A 25,634-nucleotide genomic window follows, 5' to 3' on the forward strand; every position below is an offset into this window, starting at 1 on the left:
AGGAGTTGTGGCGGGGTATTGAACAACAGACCGACGAGTGGTTTCTGCCGGTGGGCCTCAAGCCAGGCCTGGTGGTATGCGATAATGGGCGAAATCTCGTGGCAGCTCTGGGACTAGCCGGTTTGACGCACATCCCTTGCCTGGCGCATGTGCTGAACTTGGTGGTGCAGAGGTTCATTCACCACTACCCCAACATGTCAGAGCTGCTGCATAAAGTGCGGGCCGTCTGTGCGCGCTTCCGCCGTTCACATCCTGTCGCTGCTCGCCTGTCTGCGCTACAGCGGAACTTCGGCCTTCCCGCTCACCGCCTCATATGCGACGTGCCCACCCGGTGGAACTCCACCTTGCACATGCTGGAGAGACTGTGCGAGCAGCAGCAGGCCATAGTGGAGTTTCAGCTGCAGCACGCTCGCGTCAGTCGTACTGCCGAACAGCACCACTTCACCACCAATGATTGGGCCTCCATGCGAGACCTGTGTGCCCTGCTGCGCTGTTTCGAGTACTCCACCAACATGGCCAGTGGCGATGACACTGTTATCAGCGTTACAATACCACTTCTATGTCTCCTTGAGAAAACACTTAGGGCAATGATGTTAGAGGAGGTGGCCCAGGTGGAGGAGGAGGAGGATGAGGGCTCGTTTCTAACACTTTCGGGCCAGTCTGTTCGAAGTGGCTCAGAGGGAGGTTTGTTTAAGCAGCAGAGGACAGGTTCACAAGTCGCCAGCCAAGGCACTGTACTGGAGGACGAGGAGGATGAGGAGGAGGAGGTGGAGGGGGACGAGGATGACGCAAGTTCACAGTAGGGTGGCAGCCCAGGCCCATCACTGGTGCGTGGCTGGGGGGATACGGTGGACGATGACGATACGCCTCCCACAGAGGACAGCTTGTCCTTACCCATGGGTAGCCTGGCCCACATGAGCGAATATATGCTCCAATGCCTGCGCAACGACAGCAGAGTTGCCCACGTTTTAACGTGTGCAGACTACTGGGTGGCCACCCTGCTGGATCCCCGGTATAAAGACAATGTGCCCACTTTAATTCCTGAACTGGAGCGCGACCGTAAGATGCGCGAGTACAAGCGCACGCTGATAGAGGCGCTCTTGAGAGCATTCCCACATGTCACAGGGGAACAGGTGGAAGGTGAAGGCAGAGGAGTGGCAAGAGGTCGCCAACGCAGCTGTGTCACGGCCAGCTCATCTGAGGGCAGGGTTAGCATGGCAGAAATGTGGAAAAGTTTTGTCTCCACGCCACAGCTATCTGCACCGACACCTGATACGGAACGTGTTAGCAGGAGGCAGCATTTCACTAACATGGTTGAACAGTATGTCTGCACACCCCTCCACATCCTGACGGATGGTTCGGCCCCATTCAACTACTGGGTTTCGAAATTGTCCACGTGGCCAGAGTTAGCATGTTATGCCTTGGAGGTGCTTTCCTGCCCGGCGGCCAGCGTTTTATCTGAACGCGTATTCAGCACGGCAGGGGGCGTCATTACTGACAAGCGCAGCCGCCTGTCCACAGCCAACGTGGACAAGCTGACCTTCATAAAGATGAACCAGGCATGGATCCCACAGGACCTGTCCCTCCCTTGTGCAGAGTAGTCCTTATTAACTGCCTAAAACATGTCTTGTTGTGCTACGGGCCACTTCTTTATTTGATACAAATTTTATGAAACCCACAGTTGAATGAAACTCTACTCTGTCTGGGCGCCGGGGCCTAACCAGATGAAAGTGGCCGGTTAAACTAACGGGTGACATGAAGCCATAACCTCTGCCATGCTACCTCTGTCTTCTGTCTGGGTGCTGAGGCCTAAGTCAAATAAAGCGGTCTTCTGCTGTGCTGGGGGATATGAAGCTAATCTCTGACCTCTCTCCTCTGTCTGGGTCCAAAGGCCTAAATCACTGAAAGAGGCCTTCTCCTGTGGTGTGTGATATGATGCCAGAATATGTGCTGTGGGGCCTCTCTCCTCTTCCTGGGTGCAGGGGTCAAATAAACTAAATTGTGGCCTACTCCTGTGGTGGTTGATATGATGCCTGATTCTCTGATGTGGAACCTCTCTCCTCTGTTTGGGTGAAGGGGTCAAAGTAACTAAATGGTGGCTTCTCCTGTGGTGGCTGATATGATGCCAGAATATGTGCTGTGGTGCCTCTCTCCTCTTCCTGGGTGCGGGGGTCAAAGTAACTCAATGGTGGCTTCTCCTGTGGTGGCTGATATGATGCCAGAATATGTGCTGTGGTGCCTCTCTCCTCTTCCTGGGTGCGGGGGTCAAAGTAACTCAATGGTGGCTTCTCCTGTGGTGGCTGATATGATGCCAGAATATGTGCTGTGGTGCCTCTCTCCTCTTCCTGGGTGCAGGGGTCAAAGTAACTAAATGGTGGCTTCTCCTGTGGTGGTTGATATGATGCCTGATTCTCTGCTGTGAAACCTCTCTCCTCCATCTGGGTGTAGGGGTCAAAGTCTTTCAAAGTCGCCTTCTCCTGTGCTGATTGATATAAAGCTGATGGTTGTGCCATCTGACATGGTTGCCAGGGTCTGATTCAATGGGGGCCTACTCCTGTGGTGGGTGATCTAAATGCCTGATTCTCTGCTGTGAAACCTCTCTCCTCCGTCTGGGTGTAGGGGTCAAAGTCTTTCAAAGTCGCCTTCTCCTGTGCTGATTGATATGAAGCTGATGGTTGTGCCATCTGACATGGTTGCCGGGGTCCCATTAAATTGGGGCCTACTCCTGTGGTGGGTGATCTAAATGCCTGATTCTCTGCTTTGAAACCTCTCTCCTCCGTCCGGGTTTAGGGGTCAAAGTCTGTCAAAGTCGCCTTCTCCTGTGCTGATTGATATAAAGCTTATGCTTGTGCCATCTGACATGGTTGCCGGGGTCTGATTCAATGGTGGCCTACTCCTGTGGTGGGTGATCTAAATGCCTGATTCTCTGCTGTGTAACCTCTCTCCTCCGTCTGGGTGTAGGGGTCAAAGTAACTAAATGGTGGCCTACTCCTGTGGTGGGTGATATGATGCCTGGTTCTCTGCTGTGGGACCTCTCTCCTTTGTCTGGGTGCTGTGGTCAAAATAATAGTAAGTGACCTTCTCCATTGGTGGGTGACTTGAAGCCTGATTCTGTGCTATGGGACCTCACTCCAATTAATATTGTTTAATTTTTATTTATTTTATGTTAACTCATCATTTCCCTATCTACATTTGTTTGCAGGGGATTTAACTACATTTTGCTGCCTTTTGCAGCCCTCTAGCCCTTTCCGGGTGTGTTTTACAGCCTTTTTAGTGCCCAAAAGTTCGGGTCCCCATTGACTTCTATGGGGTTCGGGATGAAGTTCGGGTCGAGTTCGGATCCCGAACCCGAACATTTTTCGAAAGTTCGGCCGAACTCGTCGAACCCGAACATCCAGGTGTTCGCTCAACTCTAAGTATCATACATAGATTTTAAAGCCAACTGGAGCACTTTCAATTCATGTAGAATTGATTAGGCCCTGAATCGTTTCAGTTAAATCAAACCCAGATTTTGAACAATTTTGAACTCCAATACAACTCTATTTAAGAGCACAGGACTGAATGGGAGATGCTTAGATCAAATATGGATATATTCTAGGATTTAATTCTGTAGTTTCTTGTAAGAAGCTATTTATATGCTTCCAGGACATATAGTGATATCATGTGATTTATTTTTCCCCTCCTACACATGGTGATGAACAGCTATTTCTTTATACAGTTATACAAGAAGAGTTGGCAATCACTCTGTGTGGGACTCACAGTCTCATTGACTCCTGACAGCATTTAAACATCTATTTAAATAAAGCTAAGTAACCTAACCTAAACCTAAACTAAGTATCTCCCTCCCTATCCTATGCAGCCTTCAGATAGAAAGCACAGGCAATCTAACTAAGCTGCCTTGAGGGGAGTCTATCAGATGCTTTCTACCCATTCAACCAACCAGCAGGTCAAAATGTAACCTTTTGGTCATTGATAGAGGTCTAACTCCTAAGAATGCTTACTTTAATCCACATGAAAATGAGTTCACATCGTTTTTGTAATACTTAATAACCCTAGCCCATCTCTGTTTTAATAATACTATATTGGTTTTAGCTAGGAAATGGGCTCAATTTTTATGACCATCGCAATTTGCGATAATCTCTGCTGCCTGTTATTTTATTAGGATCAGGCTAAAAAGCATTGGCTTGATCTCATCTAAAGCGAAATCATGTTGGTGTGGTCTCCAATTAAAAGGAGTCATTAAAAGGAGTACATCAAATGTTTTCTGATGATTAAGCCAATAACAGTGTTGGATTGGAAACTTAAGCATGCGCAGTGAGTACCCTGGGTAGCACATGCACACTACTTTCTCTGCTGTGCACAATGGCTTTAGAGGATGAGGCTGGAACAATGCTGTAGTCATAAACCAACAATAATGGGAAGACAGGGTGCAGGGTTTACAAAGAAGAGCCTGAACATTTGCCAGGCTTGGGATCACTTGTGAGCCCATTTGAATATGTGAAGTGATATATATCGAAATGTCAAAAAAAAAAAAAACTTCTATCAATGACCAGAAAGGTAGGTTTCCATATCTCCTAAAATGCCCACCCCAACACTGTATTGGTTTAAAACATCAGAAAACATATGACAGACTCCTTTTAATGGCATACCACACCTAAAGGATTTTACCTTAAATGAGATCAGGGCAATACTTTGTCAGCCTGATCCTAATAAAGTAACAGACAGCTGAAATGTTCACAAATAGTGCTGGTCATACAGTAGCGGTCAAATTGAGCCCATTTTCTTGCTACTCCTTGAGGAAGCTGACAGCGAAATGTGCGTTGGGCTAATAAGCTGGTGGTCTGTTGCTGCATTATTATTTATCCCTATAAGTCAGTATATTGTTTGCTCTCTCAATTTAGCGCAATCTGCGCCTTTTCCCACTCACTCCAGGTCTAAAAAAGTGGGCGTTGCGTGGGTAGGAAAAGGGATGGGTCGGCAGGTCCATCTCATTCTTCATTTTCTACTCCTGTGAAGAAAATGGTCTAAATGTAAGACTGACCGGTTCCTCTTATAATATAACTTCGGAGGATCCACAACCAGATATAAGGGTTATTATACTTGCCTCATTAATCCTTCTTTGGATCAGTTAGAAACACTTAAGCACTTTAATTATCTATTGTATATTCATTTCTTCATGCACTTTTTTTAACCTGTTTAATTTTTGGGTCTTCTTTGGTGACTTTTAACTACATTTCCTTGTTGTACTTGTGCAATTATTCCTTGATGATAACATTTTTTCTCAGAATAAAGATCAATCTTCTTTGTTGGTTTTAATCAGTTTTTTTTTTTATGGATTGAGATGGCAATTTTATATATAATTTATTATATGTTCTAATAAAGATTATTTTGTATTATTATTATTATTATTATTATTATGGATTTTCATTGGATATATACAGTAGTTCATGTTGCTGAGTGATATGGAGGTATTTTTTCGGTCCGACTTGTCTGACTACCCATGTACCGTAGCTTGTCTGTTTATCAATTCTGCTCCTTACCATTTGTCTCCATTGATCCAGTCTGTGTTCACTTAGAGCGCCTTCATGTTCACCTATGTCCTTATAAAGGGCTTGTGTGCGCAACTGCATATCCTTCCCTAGCCAATGGCTAAGATTCCCTTGGTTTATAAGATAGCTTTCCCAAGTGGAAGGTGCCTGACCTTTTGTTTTTCTAGTTTCTAGTTACCAGCGAAGATATTTTGTGGTATAAATTACAAGTGGTAAATTATTTGATATTCCCTTGTGTGTGATCCCTTGTCTGACTACCTGTGTACTTTGCCTATATATCGATTCTGCTCCTTGCCGTCTGCTCTAACCATGTATTTGTTATTTTGAATAATCACGTCTACTTAGTCTGTATTGTCCGTGCTCCTGCCAAGTATCCAGGCTGTTTGCCTTGCCTGAGTCTGCTCACCACCACTGTACCTGCAAGCTTCTGCTTGTGTCTTCGTGTTTTTTTTATAGCCAGGACTCCAAGTTACAAAAAACCCATCTAAGTGCCTGTTCCCACATACCTGTAGTTTGGGGGTGTTTTGTGCAGCCTGAGCTCTTGATTCTTGCAGTGGGTTACCTGCTAACCACACTGGAGACTATCCCAGGAGGTAGCAGCCTGGTGGGTCCACACCCATGACAAGGCCAAGAAATACATTAGTACTAACGGAGAAGGACCTGTGTTATTGAGTTTTACAGCGACTATGTCAATGAAGCAATGTACAATTTATTGGTAATATTATACTCAGCAGGGTCAGAAGATTAGTTTTAGTTATACATTTGTTTGGTTTAACTTATTACATTGAGTTACACAAGGAATTGATAGAACAATTTTTCATTCTTTCTGATTTCTGCCCATTTTTCCCTTATAAAATGTATAAAGTTAAAACATATTAATTCTATTTGGTGCCATACAAAAAACAAATTTTTGTCACTAAACAGTATGTTTAGTTCCAAAATGAAATTGAAATGTTGATGGATGTTAATGTCGTCATATTTTTTTAAATGTGTGAAATAATGTAAGGGTGGCTCTTAATTTTTGACTGGTTTTACTTGGAGGAATATACTTTACCACTGTTAACCCAAGGCTCAAGTTTATATATATATATAGAACTTTGCTGTATATTTGAGAATTTGTATATAAAATTATATCTACTTTAAGTTACCTAAGAGATTTACCTCTACAATGGCGCCATCCGGTAAACGAAGGAACTGACGATAAAGGTTTTGAAAGCCTTTTAAATGAATGGTATAAATCATGACATGAGTAGTTATGTCTTTTGAGCTGTCTTCATCACCCTTTGAACTGTATTGTTCCAGATACTGGATGGTTGAGGTTGACAATGTTTTACTAGTAGTTTCTTTTTTCCAGATGTAGTCATATACTGCGACCTAGACAATGAAAACATAGTACACTAATTGTTAGTTACTGTACCTTGTTAGTTATCTTGTTATTTTTTTTAAACATGTTACATTTTTTCTGTGGCTACCACAGGGCCTTGTATTGAGAATTTGAAATCATTATATTTAAAACATTTATTAATTACCTTGTTTACAGATTATAATATGCACATTTAAAGATGATACAAACTTATGAAGGGTTACCTAAGACAATATTCTTATATTACAGTGGGATTTAAGGAGATTTGAATATACAGGAGAGTACAGTACCACATACCTCTTACATCCAGTGTTATCTCCTCTGATATAGATGTTCTCTTTCCTCATCTTCTCCATTCTAACTGGACCGCCTTGATGACTTTTTTTTTTAGCCCTTTCTTTCCTCTGCAGAGGTTGTCACAGAGACATCTTAGGTCTCTCACTTTTCCATAATCCCCCCACCTGGTGCCCCAACAGTATTATTCTGCTGATACTCCCAATATTGTGCAGTGGGCACAATATTGAGAGTATCAGCAGAATAATACTGTTGGGGCACCAGGTGGGGGGATTATGGAAAATGCCCCCAAACACTCTACTGCAAAAATAATAGTGCTATCCTATGGTAATAGTGCTTCCCAAAGTCCCATTAGTAATATTTCTCTCCCAGACTGCTCTGATTAGTAATAGTGTCCCCTACATTACCACTGATAGTGATAATGCTCCCCAAAAGTGTCCCCATTAGTAGCATTGCCCGGCATATAGTGCCTAATAATGCCTCCACTGTACCCCTATTAGTACTAATGCACCATAGCGCACCTAGTAGAAATAAGGTCCCCCTATAGTGCCCCAGTAGTTATAATGCCTCCTATAATGGCCCCAGTTTTTCTAATGCCCTCTGGTGCAGTCCACTTTTTTATCTGATGTATTGCATTATGTCTAATTAATTATTTTTATGTATCACCCAATAAAGTATATTTATATTTTGCTACTATACCCGTTTTAGTCTCAGATTATCTTCTGTTCGTGTAATGCCCTCTGTAGTAGTCCCAGTAGTTATGCTGTCCCCTGTAGTAGCCCAGTTTTTATAAAGCCCCTCAGTAGTGCCTCCAGTATTTATAATGCCCCCCTATAATGCTTTCAGGATTTATAATGTCCCTTCAGTGCCTGATGTAATTATAATGCCCCCCTGTAGTGTCCCTTGGTATTTATAGTGCGCACCTGCAGTTATAACCCTAAAGATCCCCTGTAATGCACCCTGTAATGCCAGAATGTATAATGTGCCCTGTACTGTCCATATATATAATGATCCCTATATTATAATGCCCCCATAGTGGCCACTGTATTATAATGACCCCACAGTGTTCCTTATATGATAATACCTCCTGTAGTGCTCCAGCCTGTAATGCTCCCCTGTAGTGCTCCAACTTGAAATGTCCCCCTATAGTGCTATAGCCTGTAATGTCTCCCTGTAGTGCTCCAGCCTGCAATGCTCCCTATAGTGCTTTAGCCTGAAATGTTCCCCTGTAGTTCTTCAGCCTGTAATGCACTGTAAGTAATCCACTGTAAGTCAGTGGATATAAAATGTCTACACACCCCTGTGTCAGGTTTCTGTGATGTAAAAAAATTAGACAGATAAATTATTTCAGAACTTTTTCCACCTTTAATGTGACCTATAAACTGTACAACTCAATTAAAAAACAAACTAAAATCTTTTAGGTAGAGGGAAGAAAAATAAAATAAAAAATAATATGGTTGCATAAGTGTGCACACCCTTAAACTTATACTTTGTTGAAGCACCTTTTGATTTTATTACAGCACTCAGTCTTTTTGGGTATGAGTCTATCAGCATGGCACATTTAATCTTGGCAAGATTTGCCCACTCTTCTTTGCAAAAACACTCCAAATATGTCAGATTGCAAGGGCATCTCCTGTGCACAGCCCTCTTCAGATCACCCCACAGATTCTCAATTGGATTCAGGTCTAGGCTCTGGCTGAGCCATTGCAAAACTTTAATCTTCTTCTGGTGAAGCCATTATTTTGTTGATTTGGATGTATGCTTTGGGTCGTTGTCATGCTGAAAGATGAAGTTCCTCTTCATGTTCAGCTTTCTAGCAAAAGCCTAAAGGTTTTGTGCCAATATTGACTGGTATTTGTAACTGTTCATAATTCCCTCTAGCTTAACTAAGGCCCCAATTCCAGCTGAAGAAAAACAGCCCCAAAGCATGATGCTGACACCACCATGCTTCACTGTGAGTATAGTGTTCTTTTGGTGATGTGCAGTGTTATTTTTCGGCCAAACATATCTTTTGGAATTATGGCCAAAAAGTTCAACCTTGGTTTTATCAGACCATAACACCTTTTCCCACATGCTTTTAGGAGACTTCAGATGTGTTTTTGCACAATGTAGCCTGGCTTGGATGTTTTTCTTCGTAAGAAAAGGCTTTCGTCTTGCCACTCTACCCCATAGCCCAGACATATGAGGAATACGGGAGATTGTTGTCACATGTACCACACAGCCAGTAATTGCCAGATATTCCTGCAGCATCTTTAATGTTGCTGTAGGTCTCTTGGTAGCCTCCCAGACCAGTTTTCTTCAAATTTTTTCATCAATTTTGGAGGGACGTCCAGTTCTTGGTAATGTCACTGTCGTGCCATATTTTCTCCACTTGATGATGACTGTCTTCACTGTGTTCCATGGTATATCTAATGCCTTTGAAATTATTTTGTGCCCTTCTCCTGACTGATACCTTTTAACAATGAGATCCCTCTGATGCTTTGGAAGCTCTCTGTGGACCATGGCTTTTGCTGTGGGATGCGACTAAGAAAATTTCAGGAAAGACTAACTAGAGCAGCTGAACTTTATTTGGGGTTAATCAGAGGCACTTTAAATGATGGCAGGTGTATGCTGACTCCTATTTAACATGATTTTGAATGTGAATGCTTAATTCTGAACACTGCTACATCCCCACTTATGCAACCACATTATTTTTGTTTTTTTTGTTTTCTTCCCTCCATCTAAAAGATTTCAGTTGGTTTTTAAATTGAGTGGTACAGTTTATAGGTCACATTAAAGGAGTTCTGAAATGATTTATCTTTGTCTCATTTTTTTACATCACAGAAACCTGACATTTTAACAGGGGTGTTTAGACTTTTTATATCCACTGTATATATTAAAAATAATAAAATACTCCTCTGACCATTCTTCGCCACCGTCTATGATGCAGATCACAGGCCTCTTCCAGCCTGTGGCCTGAGTTGCCACATCCTGGTACAGACCGTCATGATAACATCACCACAACCTTCTGCAATGGGCCTCAGGCAGCGCAATGATGTGATCATGAATGTCTTGACATTAGTGTAAAATATTTTGGTTAGGTGACTAGTGGCAGCTGCGGAGATAGACTGGACAAGGTGTGAGGGAATAGGGTCACTAATACAAATAGAAGAGTGAGCAGAAGTCCTGGAGATGTCTTCTATTATTGGGTCAAATGCCAAAGAGGCCTAAAAGCACATGATGAGAAAATAGTTTTACTCATATATAAATGAATAGCCATGAATTTCCTATGTCCTATATTTCCGGTCTTTGGCTTTCTGCATCTCTCCTCTCTCTGAGTTCCTGCTTTCTTCTCCCCCCACCTCTCTCCATGGACTTGTATCGAGATAATCTGTAATATGATCCTTCAATGAGCTGGTCCATCCTAGATGGTTTCGAGAAATATAAATAAAAAAAGGTAACTAAGTTTTAGAGGTTCTCAAAAACAAACTGCATTTTCTTGGGGCATTGTGCCCCAGTTTGGCAGCTACTGCATTCCTCAATTCTTATGAAGCCTGGGGTCGTGTCCTACAGGCAGTCTACTGCAGATACCCTAAGGAACACATACACGTATTAGACAACACCAAAACATGAGGTGATTAGTGAATTTCTTAAAATACAATTCAGATTCATCTTGGCCAAATAAGTACAAAAGTGTTCCAATTCCCCTAAAAAGTTTTGGATGACAATTTGGCGTCACCTAGGACTGTATGCAACTCATTTGAAGCTCTTTAACACCAAGACAGTACTAGTAGTCTTAATGTGACAGCAACATATATGGCTAACGGTAAACACATGTCTGCTAATGGTAACATCCTTAAAAACACATTGCATTGTAGGAGTTTTTACATAACAAAAAAGGTTAAATTTTTATTTATATATTTTTTTGTAACTGCTGGTGTATACATGTACACCAACTGGTTTAATGTGAGCCTCCTTTTTTATCTTTTCTGTCTTCTGATCTGAAAAAAAATGATTTATGCTGTTTTCAAAAATTGGCACAAATCAAAGTGTAAAAAATTTGGATTCATATTTAGCCGAAATTGTGTTGAATTTTATTTGTTTAGAATTGATTTGCTCATCTCTAGTAACAACAATCATATTAGGCAGCAAAAACAATACAATAGGCCTATGTCACTTGGCTTAAAAAATATAACTACATACAGTATGTTTGTAAAATCACATTAAATATTTTAATATCAAATGAATTAATGAACAAATGTTTGTCCATTTTAAGAAAAAATGATATTTGGTGCCCTAAGTTGATTATCCCTGTGGAACCCTTACCTTATTAGCTGATTTATGGTCCCTAAGCTGAACTATTAATGCCTGTTTTAATGCAGTGCCCTTGCAAACAACAGAACAACAGAGCATCTGTCCGAGGTAAATCAGTGGAGGTGGGAGACCTGTTCATCTGCGTTTTCACACTAGAATGAAAAACATTTACAGCTCCTTCATTTTGCTACATTAGATACTAAGATCAGTTCAGTTTATTTTCTGAGTAGTGTGTGTATATATATATATATATATACAGTATATATATATATATATTGCACATTTTTGCCTGTTTAATTATATGTCACAAGCTGCATATACAAACACTGAAAAAGTAGCACATATACCACCCCTAGCCCTCAACCCATAACCCTTATAGTCACCCTTTTGAAGAATTGTTTATGTGAAGCATTAGTTACTAATAGGAGGAAAGTGGAATGGTTTCCACTCAGCTTTCACTGCAACTTGTTTCACAGAAGTTTCTACATAAATGAAATAAAAACAACAGCACCGACATCCATGTAATGCATAATGCAGTCTTCCAATAGATATAAAAAACTAATATGCTAAACAAGACGGTCAGGATTAATTTTCAGCAGGGGGAAAATAATTAGAATCACACTTTCCCATTGAAGGCAGTGAAAATGTAAACAATACTTCCCTCCAGGCAAGTGCTTTATCAAGTCGACAGATGCATTTGAATTTCCATGGGCGGGGGGCAAAATAGGTTACATGTCATTTTAACAGAAAGGCCTAACCATCAAGATGGACTGCAGACTGTATCAGTGGAGCTGTCTGTGACTAATCCAACAATTTAGACCTTCATGAAAACAGTATATTTTAGTATATTTTATCAGTAGGTACAGTACTTCATAGAAATAAACAATACAGAGAAATTAGGCCTGTAATGGAAATTCACTGACCTCTCTGTTACGCCTGCCATGGTAGGTTACATGTAAATACATACATATAATTAAATCTGAAAAGTCAATTCTATTCTATCTATCTATCTATCTATCTATCTTTCTACTAGTGTTGAGCGAATCAAATCTAACAATGTGGAATTCGATCTGAATTTCAAGATAGATTCGATTCACAGCGAAGCCGAATTTACTGGTACTTCGTGGTAGTGAATCGATTTAACCTGAAATAGTGTAAAAAACTAAAAATGTCATACTTAGCTCATTCATTTGCTCACGATGAGTTGGGCACCACCATCTTGATTCAAGATCTCGACCAAAATACTGTGCGTCACCACGCCGGCCAGCATAACGATGTCATCTCGGGCCGCGCAAGATGGTGGGGCCTGGACTGTCGTGAGCAAATGGAGGTGGTAAGTATGATTTCATTTATTTTCTGTTAACTTTACACTGTTTTTACTCTCAGATGCCGCGATCGTGTATGAATGCGGCATCTGAGGGGTACAATGATGGGGAGCAGCGCTATCGCAGCTCCCTGCTATTGCACCCGCTACTTACAAAAAAAGTGCTTCATGATGAAGTAATTCATCACAAACCAAATTTTTTTGTAAAATTCAGTGAAGCAGCCAAATCAAATTTTCCAAAACTTTGCTCATCTCTACTATCTACCTATCTATCTATTATCTATCTATCTATCTATCTATCTATCTATCTATCTATTATCTATCTATCTGTCCATCCATTCACCCTTCTATCCATGTTTTTCTAACTATCTTTCTGTGTAATATATATAGATGTGAAGTATGATGAAAAAGTGTAATAGTAGGGCCTCACGCCTGTATGACTGTCAGGGTTGCCAGGGTTGACAACCATCTGTGAATGTGCAGACAATTCATGAAAATTGGAAAGAAAAAACAAAGTAGTGAAAATTGGAGTCAAATGCAATGCTGAGCACCTCTTTGGATCCATATTATGGAGCTACAGACCCTCCTCATGCCACCACATAGTGCTTCTATGAGGTACAGTATTCTATCCAAGAACAATAATATGGGATTTGATGGAACATTTGATATTTGTTTCTCCTTCATGTAAAATTGCAGGCAGATGTACAGCATGGGCCTATAGCAGTCTGTGGGTGTAATATAGCAGTGTGCTTGCCCACTAGGAAAAACTGTATGGGGGTCAGTTATCAAACTGGTGTAAAGTAGAACTGGCTTAGTTGCCCATAGCAAACAATCACAATCCTCCTTTCATTTTCCAAAAGAGCTGTCCAAAATGAAAGGAGGAATCTGATTGGTTGCTATTAGAGATAAGCGAATCGAAGCTGATAAAGTGGAATTCATTTAGAATTTCAGGAAAAATTCCATTCGCAACGCATGCAAATTTCCGCGCGCTTCGAGGTAATGAATCACAATTTTCCTAAAATGGCGGCTACACATGTGAGGACTGAGAACATGGGGAATGGAACTCTGGAAAGGCGGGATCACCCAGATTGACATGCCTGCATGCAGCCAATCAGCAGCTAGCCAGCCCTGTGATGTCACAGCCCTATGAATATGGCAGCCATTTTAGATTCTGCCATTCTTCACCATTCAGAGTCCAGGGACAGACTTGTGAAGGCGCTAGGGACAGCAATTGGAAAAACCTCATTGTGGGGGGAAAAAGACAGAAAAAAAGATTTATAAGCTCATGGAAAGGATAGGGAGGAATCATTTCAAAGCATCTTAGTGCAGGGAGAGACGACAGAAGGCACTAAGGATATTGATAGGAAAGTGATTTACAAGTGCCGGGAACGATTATTTGGGGATCCAAATAGTCAGTAGACAGCTCTGTCATTCCATTTTTGTTATTGGGCTGCAAGTGTTATGTTGAAAAGCCTTTAGAGGCTTATATCTTAGTACTACAAGAAAAATCTATGCGCATTTCACTTCTGCAGTTATTTCTGGTGAAAGCATATAGGGGCGTATTTTTAGTAACAAAGAAAAATATATACGCACTGCACTGTTGCAGTTACTTCTGGTGAAAGCATATAGGGGCGTATTTAAGTAAAAAAAGATAAATATATATGCACTGCACTGTTGCAGCTATTTCTCGTGAAAGTGTATAGGGGCTTATTTCCATATGACAAGAAAAATATATATGCACTTATTTCTGGTCAAAGCGTATAGTGGCCTTTTTCAGTCCAACAAGAAATATATTCTCTTCTGCAGTTATTTCTGGTGAAAGCATATAGGGTTGTATTTCAGTAAAAAATATATATATATACGCACTGCACTGTTGCAGTTATTTCTGTTAAAAGCATATTGGGGTGTATTTCAGTAAAAAAAAAAATAAAAAAAAAAATATATATATATATATATATACGCACTGCACTGTTGCAGTTATTTCTGGTGAAAGCATATAGGGACGTATTTCAGTACTGCAAGGCTTATATCTTAGTATCTTATTCAATACTAGAAGAAAAATCTATGCGCATTTCACTTCTGCAGTTATTTCTGGTGAAAGCATATAGGGGCGTATTTCAGTAACAAAGAAAAATATATACGCACTGCACTGTTGTAGTTACTTCTGGTGAAAGCATATAGGGGCGTATTTAAGTAAAAAAAAGATAAATATATATGCACTGCACTGTTGCAGCTATTTCTGGTGAAAGCGTATAGGGGCGTATTTCCAAATGACAAAAAAAATATATACGCACTTTTTTCTGTTTAAAGCGTATAGTGGCCTTTTTCAGTCCAACAAGAAATATATTCTCTTCTGCAGTTATTTCTGGTGAAAGCGTATAGGGTTGTATTTCAGTAAAAAAAATGAAAAATATATACGCACTGCACTGTTGCAGTTTTTTCTGTTAAAAGCATATTGGGGCGTATTTCAGTAAAAAAATAAAAAATAAAAAATATATATATACGCGCTGCACTGTTGCAGTTATTTCTGGTGAAAGCATATAGGGACGTATTTCAGTACTGCAAGAAATATATATACGCAATTCACTCTTTAATTTTTTTCTGGTCAAAGCGTATAGTGGTCAATTTCAGTTCAACAAGAAAAATATATTCTCAGGTCACTTCTGCAGTTATTTCTGGTGAAATTATATAGGGGCATATTTCAGTACTACAAGAAAAATATATTCTAACTTCACTGTCGCAGTTATATCTGGTAAAACCTTTACTGGCGTATTGCAGTAGAAAAAGAAATATACATTCGCTATTCGCTGGTGCACTTACATGTAGAAAAACCTTAATTGACGTATATTATTTGAAAAGGAAATATACATTCGCCATTCACTGGTGCACTTACATGTAGAAAAATCTTAACTGATTTATATTATTTGAAAAAGAAATATACATTCGCCATTCGTTCCTGCACTTATATCTTAAAAAACATTTAGTGACGTATATCAGTAGAAAAATAAATATACATTCGCCAATTGTTCCTGCACTTATATCTTGAAAAACATTTAGTGACGTATATCAGTAGAAAAAGAAATATACCTTCGCCATTCGTTCCTGCACTTATATCTTGAAAAACCTTTATTGACGTATATCAGTAGAAAAAAAATAATATATTCAGCATTCACTGTTGCAGCTATATATGGTAAAGCCTTTAGTGGCATATTTCAATAGAAAAATAAAGATATATTCAGCATTCAGCACTGCAGTTATATGTAGGAAAGTCCTTTTTGCGGTATGGACCGAATTACGCTGTGGTGAAATTTTGTATTTACGTTTCACACACTGCTTGCTTACGTGACGATGTACCATTACAGGTGAATACACTATGTACAAAATGCGAACTAATTCACACCAGCACGCATCTATCTACGGTATTGCTTACTTTACACTACGGGGACTTCTCTGCAGTACAGAAACCGCACGAGCACCACGTCTCGCTCTTCCAGCACAGACCTACTTCCTCCGCTATGTCCCATTCACTTCAGATCACTCCGCCTCAGGCACTGTTGTTGTTTTTAAACTGACAGCCTATAACCCTCTGTTGAAAAGTCTTTAGTGGCATATATAAGTGGAAAAATAAAAATATACTTGGTGTTCACTGTTCCAGTTATATGTGATAAAGCCTTTAGTGGCGTATATCAGTAGAAAAAGAAAAATATATTCGGCGTTCAGCGCGGCAGTTATATGCAGTAAAATCTTTTGGGACTTATTTTGGTGGGAAAAAAAATTGTATTCAGCGTTAAGCGCTGCAGTAATATCTGCAGTTATATGCGGTAAAATCTTTTTAAAATAATTTTGGTGGGAAAAAAAATCTTGTATTCAGCATTAAGTGCTGCACTTATATGCGGTAAAAAAAATGTTTCTATTATTTCGGTGGAATCAAATATTGGATTCAGCATTAAAGGGCTTCTGTCACCCCACTAAACTTTTTTTTTTTTTGCTTACTTATAATCCCCACACTGCGATTTATGCCTACATAATCAAATTAATTATTTTGGTCCTGTAGATTTTGTTTAGTGGGGTGACAGAAGCCCTTTAAGCGCTGCACTTATATGCGTTAAAATCTTTTTTGAATTATTTCAGTGGAAATACAAATTTCCACCTCCTCCATTAATTTCCTCATCTCTTCATTAGCATCGGACACACTAACTTTACACCCCCCCCAACTATATATATAGGGGTTCAAGCACCACCTAGGGGTGAATAAAGGTAAATGACACTGCCAGCCTGTTAAAGGGAATTACAGCATGATACCACAATACATTTGATATGAAATTTAGCAAGAGTTTAAAGTGCCAACATATAGCACTTAGTGGGACACTGCATCAAGATGAATCAGGCGTGGATCAGCCAGGATTTCCACACACCAATGCCTGATGCTTTAAACTAGATCATCCATGGTGCCACACCAACACTTTGACAAAAAAGACCGGTTTCTTCTGGCTACCTGGATCAGCTACTATTCTGATGCTGCCACCCGCCTGATGCCAGACATCTAATGCCAAGTGCTCCTTCTTTCATCCACAATCTTCAACGGGTACTGGTATTGCCACCCACCTCCACAGTATGTCACCTTGCCACTCTGTGACCTCCTGATGCTGCCACCACCTGTCATTGTGCTGCTCTGTGGTCTCCTCGTGTTGCTGCCACCTCCAGACTCTGTCATTATGCTGCTCTGTTGTCTCCTCATGATGCTGCCACTTCCAGACCCTGTCATTGGGCCACTCTGTGGTCTCCTCATGCTGCTTTCACTTCACCACTATGTCATAGGTCCACTCTGTGGACTTCTCATGCTGTTCACACCCTCCCCACTTCATGACTGGGCCACTATTTTGGATTTTGGCCTGGCTGACATAATCATTTATTTGACACTTCTTCTGATCTGTCAGAAGGAAGGAAAAATGAGACACAACTGATCCTGTCTGTGTAGCAGCTTTAAGGCCTTATGGTCCCATCAGAATTGGCTTATGATTTGGTAGCCAAAAGCAGGAGTGGGTACAAAACACAGAAGACAGGCAAATATTATATTCATGTGTCATCTCTGTTTTAGATCCACTCATTTTTTTTTGCCTTAAGCAATACTGATGGATTATTGAGCAAATGCTGACCGAGTAAAGGCGTATGCTCCACAGACAGGATCCGATTTTTCTGGGTTATTGTTCGGATCAGAGGAAGGGCAAATTAATCAGTGATGTCAACACAAACTTACTGCTGACAGCCTCTCCACTCTGTAGGGGGGCTCTACTTGTATAAGCGTTTAATAGAACAGGTTCTGTAGACATGTACAGTACAGACCAAAAGTTTGGACACACCTTCTCATTCAAAGAGTTTTCTTTATTTTCATGTCTATGACAATTGTAGATTCACACTGAAGGCATCAAAACTATTAATTAACACATGTGGAATTATATACATAACAAACAAGTGTGAAACAACTGAAAATATGTCATATTCTAGGTTCTTCAAAGTAGCCACCTTTTGCTTTGATTACTGCTTTGCACACTGGCATTCTCTTGATGAGCTTCAAGAGGTAGTCCCCTGAAATGGTTTTCACTTCACAGGTGTGCCCTGTCAGGTTTAATAAGTGGGATTTCTTGCCTTATAAATGGGGTTGGGACCATCAGTGGCATTGAGGAGAAGTCAGGTAGATACACAGCTGATAGTCCTACTGAATAGACTGTTAGAATTTGTATTATGGCAAGAAAAAAGCAGCTAAGTAAAGAAAAACGAGTGGCCATCATTACTTTAAGAAATGAAGGTCAGTCAGTCAGCCGAAAAATTGGGAAAACTTTGAAAGTAAGGGCTATTTGACCATGAAGGAGAGTGATGGGGTGCTGCGCCAGATGACCTGGCCTCCATAGTCACCGGACCTGAACCCAATCGAGATGGTTTGGGGTGAGCTGGACCGCAGAGTGAAGGCAAAAGGGCCAACAAGTGCTAAGCATCTCTAGGAACTCCTTCAAGACTGTTGGAAGACCATTTCAGGGGACTACCTCTTGAAGCTCATCAAGAGAATGCCAACAGTGTGCAAAGCAGTAGTCAAAGCAAAAGGTGGCTACTTTGAAGAACCTAGAATATGACATATTTTCAGTTTTTCCACACTTGTTTGTTATGTATATAATTCCACATGTGTTAATTCATAGTTTTGATGCCTTCATAGTCATGAAAATAAAGAAAACTCTTTGAATGAGAAGGTGTGTCCAAACTTTTGGTCTGTACTGTATGTGGAATCAGCTGACGAGGGTGTAAAAGGAGTGCGCTTCTTCTTGACACTAACATCTACCTGTAAGGCTGAGTTGATACTTGAGTTATTTGGTCAGTTTTGGGCCCGTGACTGCCAAAATAAGTGAAGCATGCTGTGATTCTAAGACCGACGCTTGTCATCGGCATGTCATATGGCATCACAGTATTATTTCACTGCCATAGCACACTCCCTATGCGTGTTACTGCAAGGCACAGTGTTCTACACCACTATAAAGGCTCTCAGTAGCCAGGAAATAGCCGTTTTGTAACGTAATTCACTGGAAATTTATTCGGATCAAACAAAAGAAAATCCAAAAAATTTGGCGAACCAGTGAATCAAATTTTTTGAAAATTTGCTTATCTCTAGTTGGTATGGGCAATTAAGCCAGTTCTACTTTACAACAGTTTAATAAATAACCCCCTTAAGTACTATCAGTATCTATCACTATATATAAAATTAAAAATGACTTGCTACATGCTGAGTCGCTGGAAAGTAACCCAGTTATAAAATGAAGAATGTTTAGCTGAAATTGACATCTGTGTATGTGATATTTCTACAATATTTTACAGGTCAACAGGTGCGATGCTGGCAGTGCTGTTTAAAACAGATGTATGATATTTTCACTTTGTACCCAGTTACAGAGGTCTCCTAATGCACAACACACTCATAACAAGGACAGCAGCAGAGATTAACCCCTTAATTAACAACAGGATTTAGATCCATACTGGTCGCAGTTATCATTTGAGTATGTTAATAAAATAGTAATTTGCTTTTCAGAAGCAACATTTTTATTTTTAACTCAATCTTTTTACACAAAATTCATTTCCAGTCCTTCATCCCCTTTAGTAGATTTCCGTACTTTTATATTTGCAGTCCATCATAGATTGGACAATTACATTCCTGACTTTGTATTTCCTACCTTTCCTAATATCCCATATACTCACTCCTTTTTACAGTATCACACCATGTTAGGACACCTTCATAATTAGTTTTTTTTAGAGCCCAGTTGATAATAAAGTAAATTACAACATGCAATGCAACATAATATTGGTTAGTATTAGGAAAGAAATGACTTCTAGAGAGAGAAATTATTATTTTACCCTTTTATAAAGCATTAATATGTGTGTCCCCATCTTGAGTATGCAGTAAGGGGTCACTGCCAATGGTTAAATCAAGTCTAAATTCATCATAAAATTTGAAACTGTTACCTTACTCTCCGAACTTGAAAGTTATGGAGCATGCTCCCACAGGAATTGTTAATGGCCGAAAGTCTGGGTAGCTTTGCATATAATATCATGTTATATAATCTATCTATCTATCTATCTATCTATCTATCTATCTATCTATCTATCTATCTATCTAACTACTATCTATCTAATATCTATCTATCATCTATCTATCTACCCATCTCCTATTTATCTATCTATCTATCTATCTAATATCTATCTATTTTCTATCTAATATCTATCTATCTAATATCTATCTATTTTCTATCTAAAATCTATCTATCTTATAATGTACTGGTGCACTATATCAAAGCTCGCAAGCACTACATGTAGGAGCACACTGCTTTATGTGCAAAGCCAGAAACATTGAAAACATGGATTGCTCTCAGCTACATTACTGCTATACTTACTGTGCATGGAAAGTGAAGCCTTTTATGCACAGTTCTAATCAAATTTGTGTGGGTCGATCCACCATTGATATGGGGGCCTCTTTAGATTGGAACATACACTGGGATGGGAACCCAGATTTCCCTCTCTCTTGAGCCTAGTCCTACAAAATTACAATATAACACATACTATACTCTAAAAAGCCTTGGGCAGATGGGTGGGGAAGACTAGACAGATCTTAATATCTATCTGCACAACTATATATAGCTATCTTCTATGTATTTATTTATCTATCTATCTGTCAATCTAAATATCTAAATATCTATCTATCTATCTATCTATCTATCTATCTATCTATCAAATTCAAAGTAATATGAACAGCATTGAGGTCAAATGGTTGTGGTGTGCCAGCGGGTGTAGAAGTGATCCACCATCCAGAGAATAAAGTAAAAAAAATTCATGGCACTCCAAAGGAAAGTAAATTAAAAGTAGTGTTCTTTAATCACCAAAAAGCAATGTTTCAGTCATCTTACTGGGACTTTTCTCAAGCAGTATCTATCTATCTATCTATCTATCTATCTATCTATCTATCTATCTATCTATCATCTCATATGTATTATCTATCTATCTATCTATCTATCTCTCTATCTCATATCTATCTATCTATCTATCTCATATCTATCTATTTCATATCTGTCTATCTCTCTGTCCATCTTATAATGTTTATCTGTTGATGTAGATATGCCTTTTATTGGTAAATTCATAACTTTAATGACCTGACTATGCTTATAAACTAAGAAACTAACAAAAAAAAAAGTTTTAATGGGTGAATATTAAAGAACTGTTTGCATTTTGTAGCATTTTTGTAGAATAAAGTCAGTGCCATATCAAAATGCAATTTTTCAGTAACCAATTAAGGCATTGTTTCTAAGCTTTATTGATTACAATGTAAATACACACTCAATGATATATATTTTCCCAGCGATGGATTCTCACTGTGACATATTGAAAGCTTATTTCAGCATACAGAAGAAATACAATAAAATGTGTTGGGATGAAACTTCCTTTTAACACTCTTTCCCACTGATATGCTGATATATCACTGTATTGCAGTGTCATAAAATAATACTGGACCCTATGAGTCCATAACAATGGCCTTGTCTGGACTCAGTGAGGTTATATATCAAAACTGTCAGTGATAATAAAAGGATACAGTTTGACTCCTGTTGTTGCTACTTCAAAAATAATGGTAGAACTATAGAGGAAGAAATGACTTATAACTTAGGAAGAAGTCTAAGGGGGCGATTTATCAAAACTGGTTTAAAGGAAAACTGGCTTAGCTGTCCATATCAACCAATCAGATTCCACCTCACATTTTTCAGCGTTCCTTCGGAAAAGGAAACATGGAATATGATTGGTTGCTATGGGCAGCCAGTTTTTATTTACACTAGTTTTGATAAATCTCCCCTCCAAGTGTCTAATCACTTCATTGAGATTGTTATATATGTAGCAAAAATAAATAAGACATAATAATTGGAAAAGATAAAAACTATGTGCTAACAAACCACAGTGAAAAAAAACTTATTTTTACTACAGTATTATATGTTCAGTATAAAAATGTTTAATCCATCTACAAATCTAGCAGAGCAGAGTTTGCCACATGTACAACTTTACATGTGAATACATGACCACAATGTAGACATAGGGGGTCATTTATCAAACAGAAATACTCCTAAATTAGGCTTATTTTTGGTTTAGATTGCGGCGTAAAGGTCATTTACACTGCAATCTGTGACTTCTCCACACTCACGTAAGGTCTAAAAAAGTGGGCGCAGCATGGGCAGGGAAGGGCCGGCAGGCCTGTTTCATTCATCATTTTCTATGAATGTTTTAGGCGTAAAAAAAATGGTCTAAATGTAAGACAGCAAAGAAGCTGTTTTACATTTAGACTGGCGATGGATGCGAAGTTATGTAGAGGCCTGCGCCTCTACATACTGTAACTTTGGCAGATCCACCGCCAGCTATAGGGGTTATTAAGACTGGCATCTAAAATGCTGGTCTTAATAAATGTGCCCCATAATGCAGTCCCAAAGAGATAGGCTAGCTATAAAATAACATAATCAAATTAAAAGCCTGATTTATGATTGGGAAATCAATGAAACCTTACAGACAAAAACTCTACACCATGTTATACTCATGCAGGACCTGAGGAGGCAGTGACTGTAGTATTCCAGTGTTGCCTAGAGTGCTCCTTAAATACCACGAAGAAAGGCAGGGGAGTAGTTTGGGGCATGTCTCACAGTTGCTGAGTACAAGGCGGTGGTAACAAGCATTGTCCAGAAAAGTTAGACACAAAACTAGGGGCGAGACAAATTGTTTCCCAAGGTGAAGGAAAACCTACCAATGACTCTGGCACGGAGAACGGGTAATGGTAGTGAGGTATAGGGAATAAGAGGTTTTAAGACAGTTCTGCTATACTTTTTTTGAAAATATGAAATCTAACCTGGCCAATGTACGGTATTTTTTTTCTAGCACTGGATTAACAGGAGCAAATGTTTGTTTCATCCTGCTAACTAGCTTCTATGGTTAGCGCATACAGAGAACCTGTCACCATGAAAGTCAGTGCAATCCGCATTCAGCTTGTTATAGAGCTGGAGAAGCTGAGCAGATTGATATATAGTTTTATGCAAAAAGATTCAATAAAACGTGTCGTTTATATGTTTAAACCTTTGCTCTTTCTGAGTTCAGCTATATATATATATATATATATATATATATATATATATATATATATATATAATATTTAATTTGAATGAATACATTAGAAGTTTTACTGGATCTTTTCTCATCAAAAAATATATCAATCTGCTCTGGTCCTTCTGCTCTATAACATGATTACACTGTATTTTGTGATGACATATCCTCTTTAATGACAAATTTAGCCCTGCTACATTATACCAATCATAAAACATAGAATTCCTTCATCCATCATCAACTTTCAAAATAAATCACATCTCAAATTATTACATTTATCTGTTACATTAACTCTAAAATTGGATACAATGGTATATTAATCAAATTAAAAAGTGGATTCATGTGGTTTATTATTTAATGAAAATGTAAAGAAAATTGTAGTCTGTGTGATAATGCTTCTAACAATGTTCATAATCATGATAATATAATATGTTAGTATGAACTGTATAGAGATACATTATCTCATTAATAATTCCACAATGCTTCAAAAAGATAGAATGAATTTGGTCTCCCTAAATAATTGGGTCACATAAAAGACAAAAATAACCGACAAACCTTCTTGCCTTCCACCTGGACTTTAACCACTTTCTATGTAGCCATCTATCAAGATTTCCCTCTAGATAGCATGCTAGTTCATTCAGTCACTTGTTCTTTCCTCATAGATTATCCTTTTTTGTATACTATTGTTTTCTGGCGAAGGTATTTATGTCAGCATAATGAGCTGATCTCAATGGGTGTCAGCATGAATCAGTGGTCCAAGAAGAGATCCTCAGGAAGTAAGGCAGAACAATTCCTTGCCTCATGGGAGCAATGTGTGCTATCAGTCACTGAGGTGTGAGTCTCTAACCTTTTTTGACCTTCTCTGTCATGGGTTTCAAACATATGAAGGAAAAGTAGAAACAGGACTCAATGATTGCCACTGTGTGGTGTCTCTTGTTCCCCTGAGGGAACAGTGTCCTAGTGAGGCTCTAATGGGAGGCTACAGAAGACTCATGCAGAAACTCTGCCTCATTACTCCTCTTGATCCCACCAAGAGGTCATCTGTCATTAGACAAGAAGACCACTATATACAGCATTAGAATTTAAGCCCACATAAAGTGACAAAACATTGGGTACATTGATACATTTTCAAAAATCTCAGCTTGGCTATTTTTCTGGATGATTCAGCGTTGCACGCCATCTTGATTTGTAGAATGAATGACAATGTGCTGCAATATATAATGCAAACTAAATTTGCTTTTGCAGTGATTATCAGTATATGTATTACTCTGTGAAAGTAAATATTTATACTGACTTATTATCTAGAGGAGTATCTATCTTAAAGAGGCAATCCAGACAGAAGCACATATCATCTAACCACTGGATAGGCGATTCTTGATTTTTTTTTAATTATTTTTATTTTTTTTTGGGGGGGGGGGACTTGAATATTTATATCAGCATGCTCAATGGCCACTTTATTCAAACTCCTGCTATGGGAATCAGAGGACTATAGTCCCACATTCTGGAGATCAGTAGGGTGTCTAATGGTTGGACTCATCAATATCACGTTAAGGCCTCTTTCACACTACCGTTTTTTTTTTTCCGTTTTGCGGTCCGTTTTTTGCGGTCCGTATACGGAACCATTCATTTCAATGGGTCCGCAAAAAAACGGAATGTGTTCCGTATGCATTCCGTTTCCGTATTTCCGTTTTTCCGTGCCGTGAAAAGATAGAACATGTCCTATGTTTGTCCGCAAATCACGGTCCGTGGCACAATGCAAGTCAATGGGTCCGCAAAAAAAACTGAACACATACAGAAATGCATCCGTATGTCTTCCGTTTCCGTTCCGTTTTTTGCTGAACCATCTATTGAAAATGTTATGCCCCGCCCAATTTTCTCTATGTAATTACTGTATACTGTATATGGCATACGGAAAAACGGAACGGAAAAACGGAACAGAAACGGAGACACAACGGAACCCAAAAACGGGACAACGGATCCGTGAAAAACGGAACGCAAAACACTGAAATGGACATACTGTAGTGTGAAAGAGGCCTAAAGGCCAACAAAGAGTGTTTTTTTTTTTTCTCCTACATGTGTATATAGCATTTTTACTGCTTTAGAATTATTGGTAATATAAAATATTTTTCTTTGCAATATTGATGGCTTGATA

At 39.3% G+C, this 25,634-nt stretch overlaps 1 protein-coding gene across 1 annotated transcript in view; it reads right to left on the reverse strand.

The window, feature by feature from the left end:
• Positions 1 to 25,634, reverse strand: part of LOC121002532 — a 283,486-nt gene that overhangs the window by 97,778 nt on the left and 160,074 nt on the right. Inside the window, exon 10 of the mRNA XM_040433977.1 lies at positions 6,711 to 6,923. Within this exon, the coding sequence (XP_040289911.1) occupies positions 6,711 to 6,923 (213 nt within the window). The remainder of the gene's footprint in view (positions 1 to 6,710; positions 6,924 to 25,634) is intronic.

This window comes from Bufo bufo, chromosome 5 (assembly GCF_905171765.1).
Source record: "Bufo bufo chromosome 5, aBufBuf1.1, whole genome shotgun sequence".
Taxonomy (NCBI): Eukaryota; Metazoa; Chordata; class Amphibia; order Anura; family Bufonidae; genus Bufo; species Bufo bufo.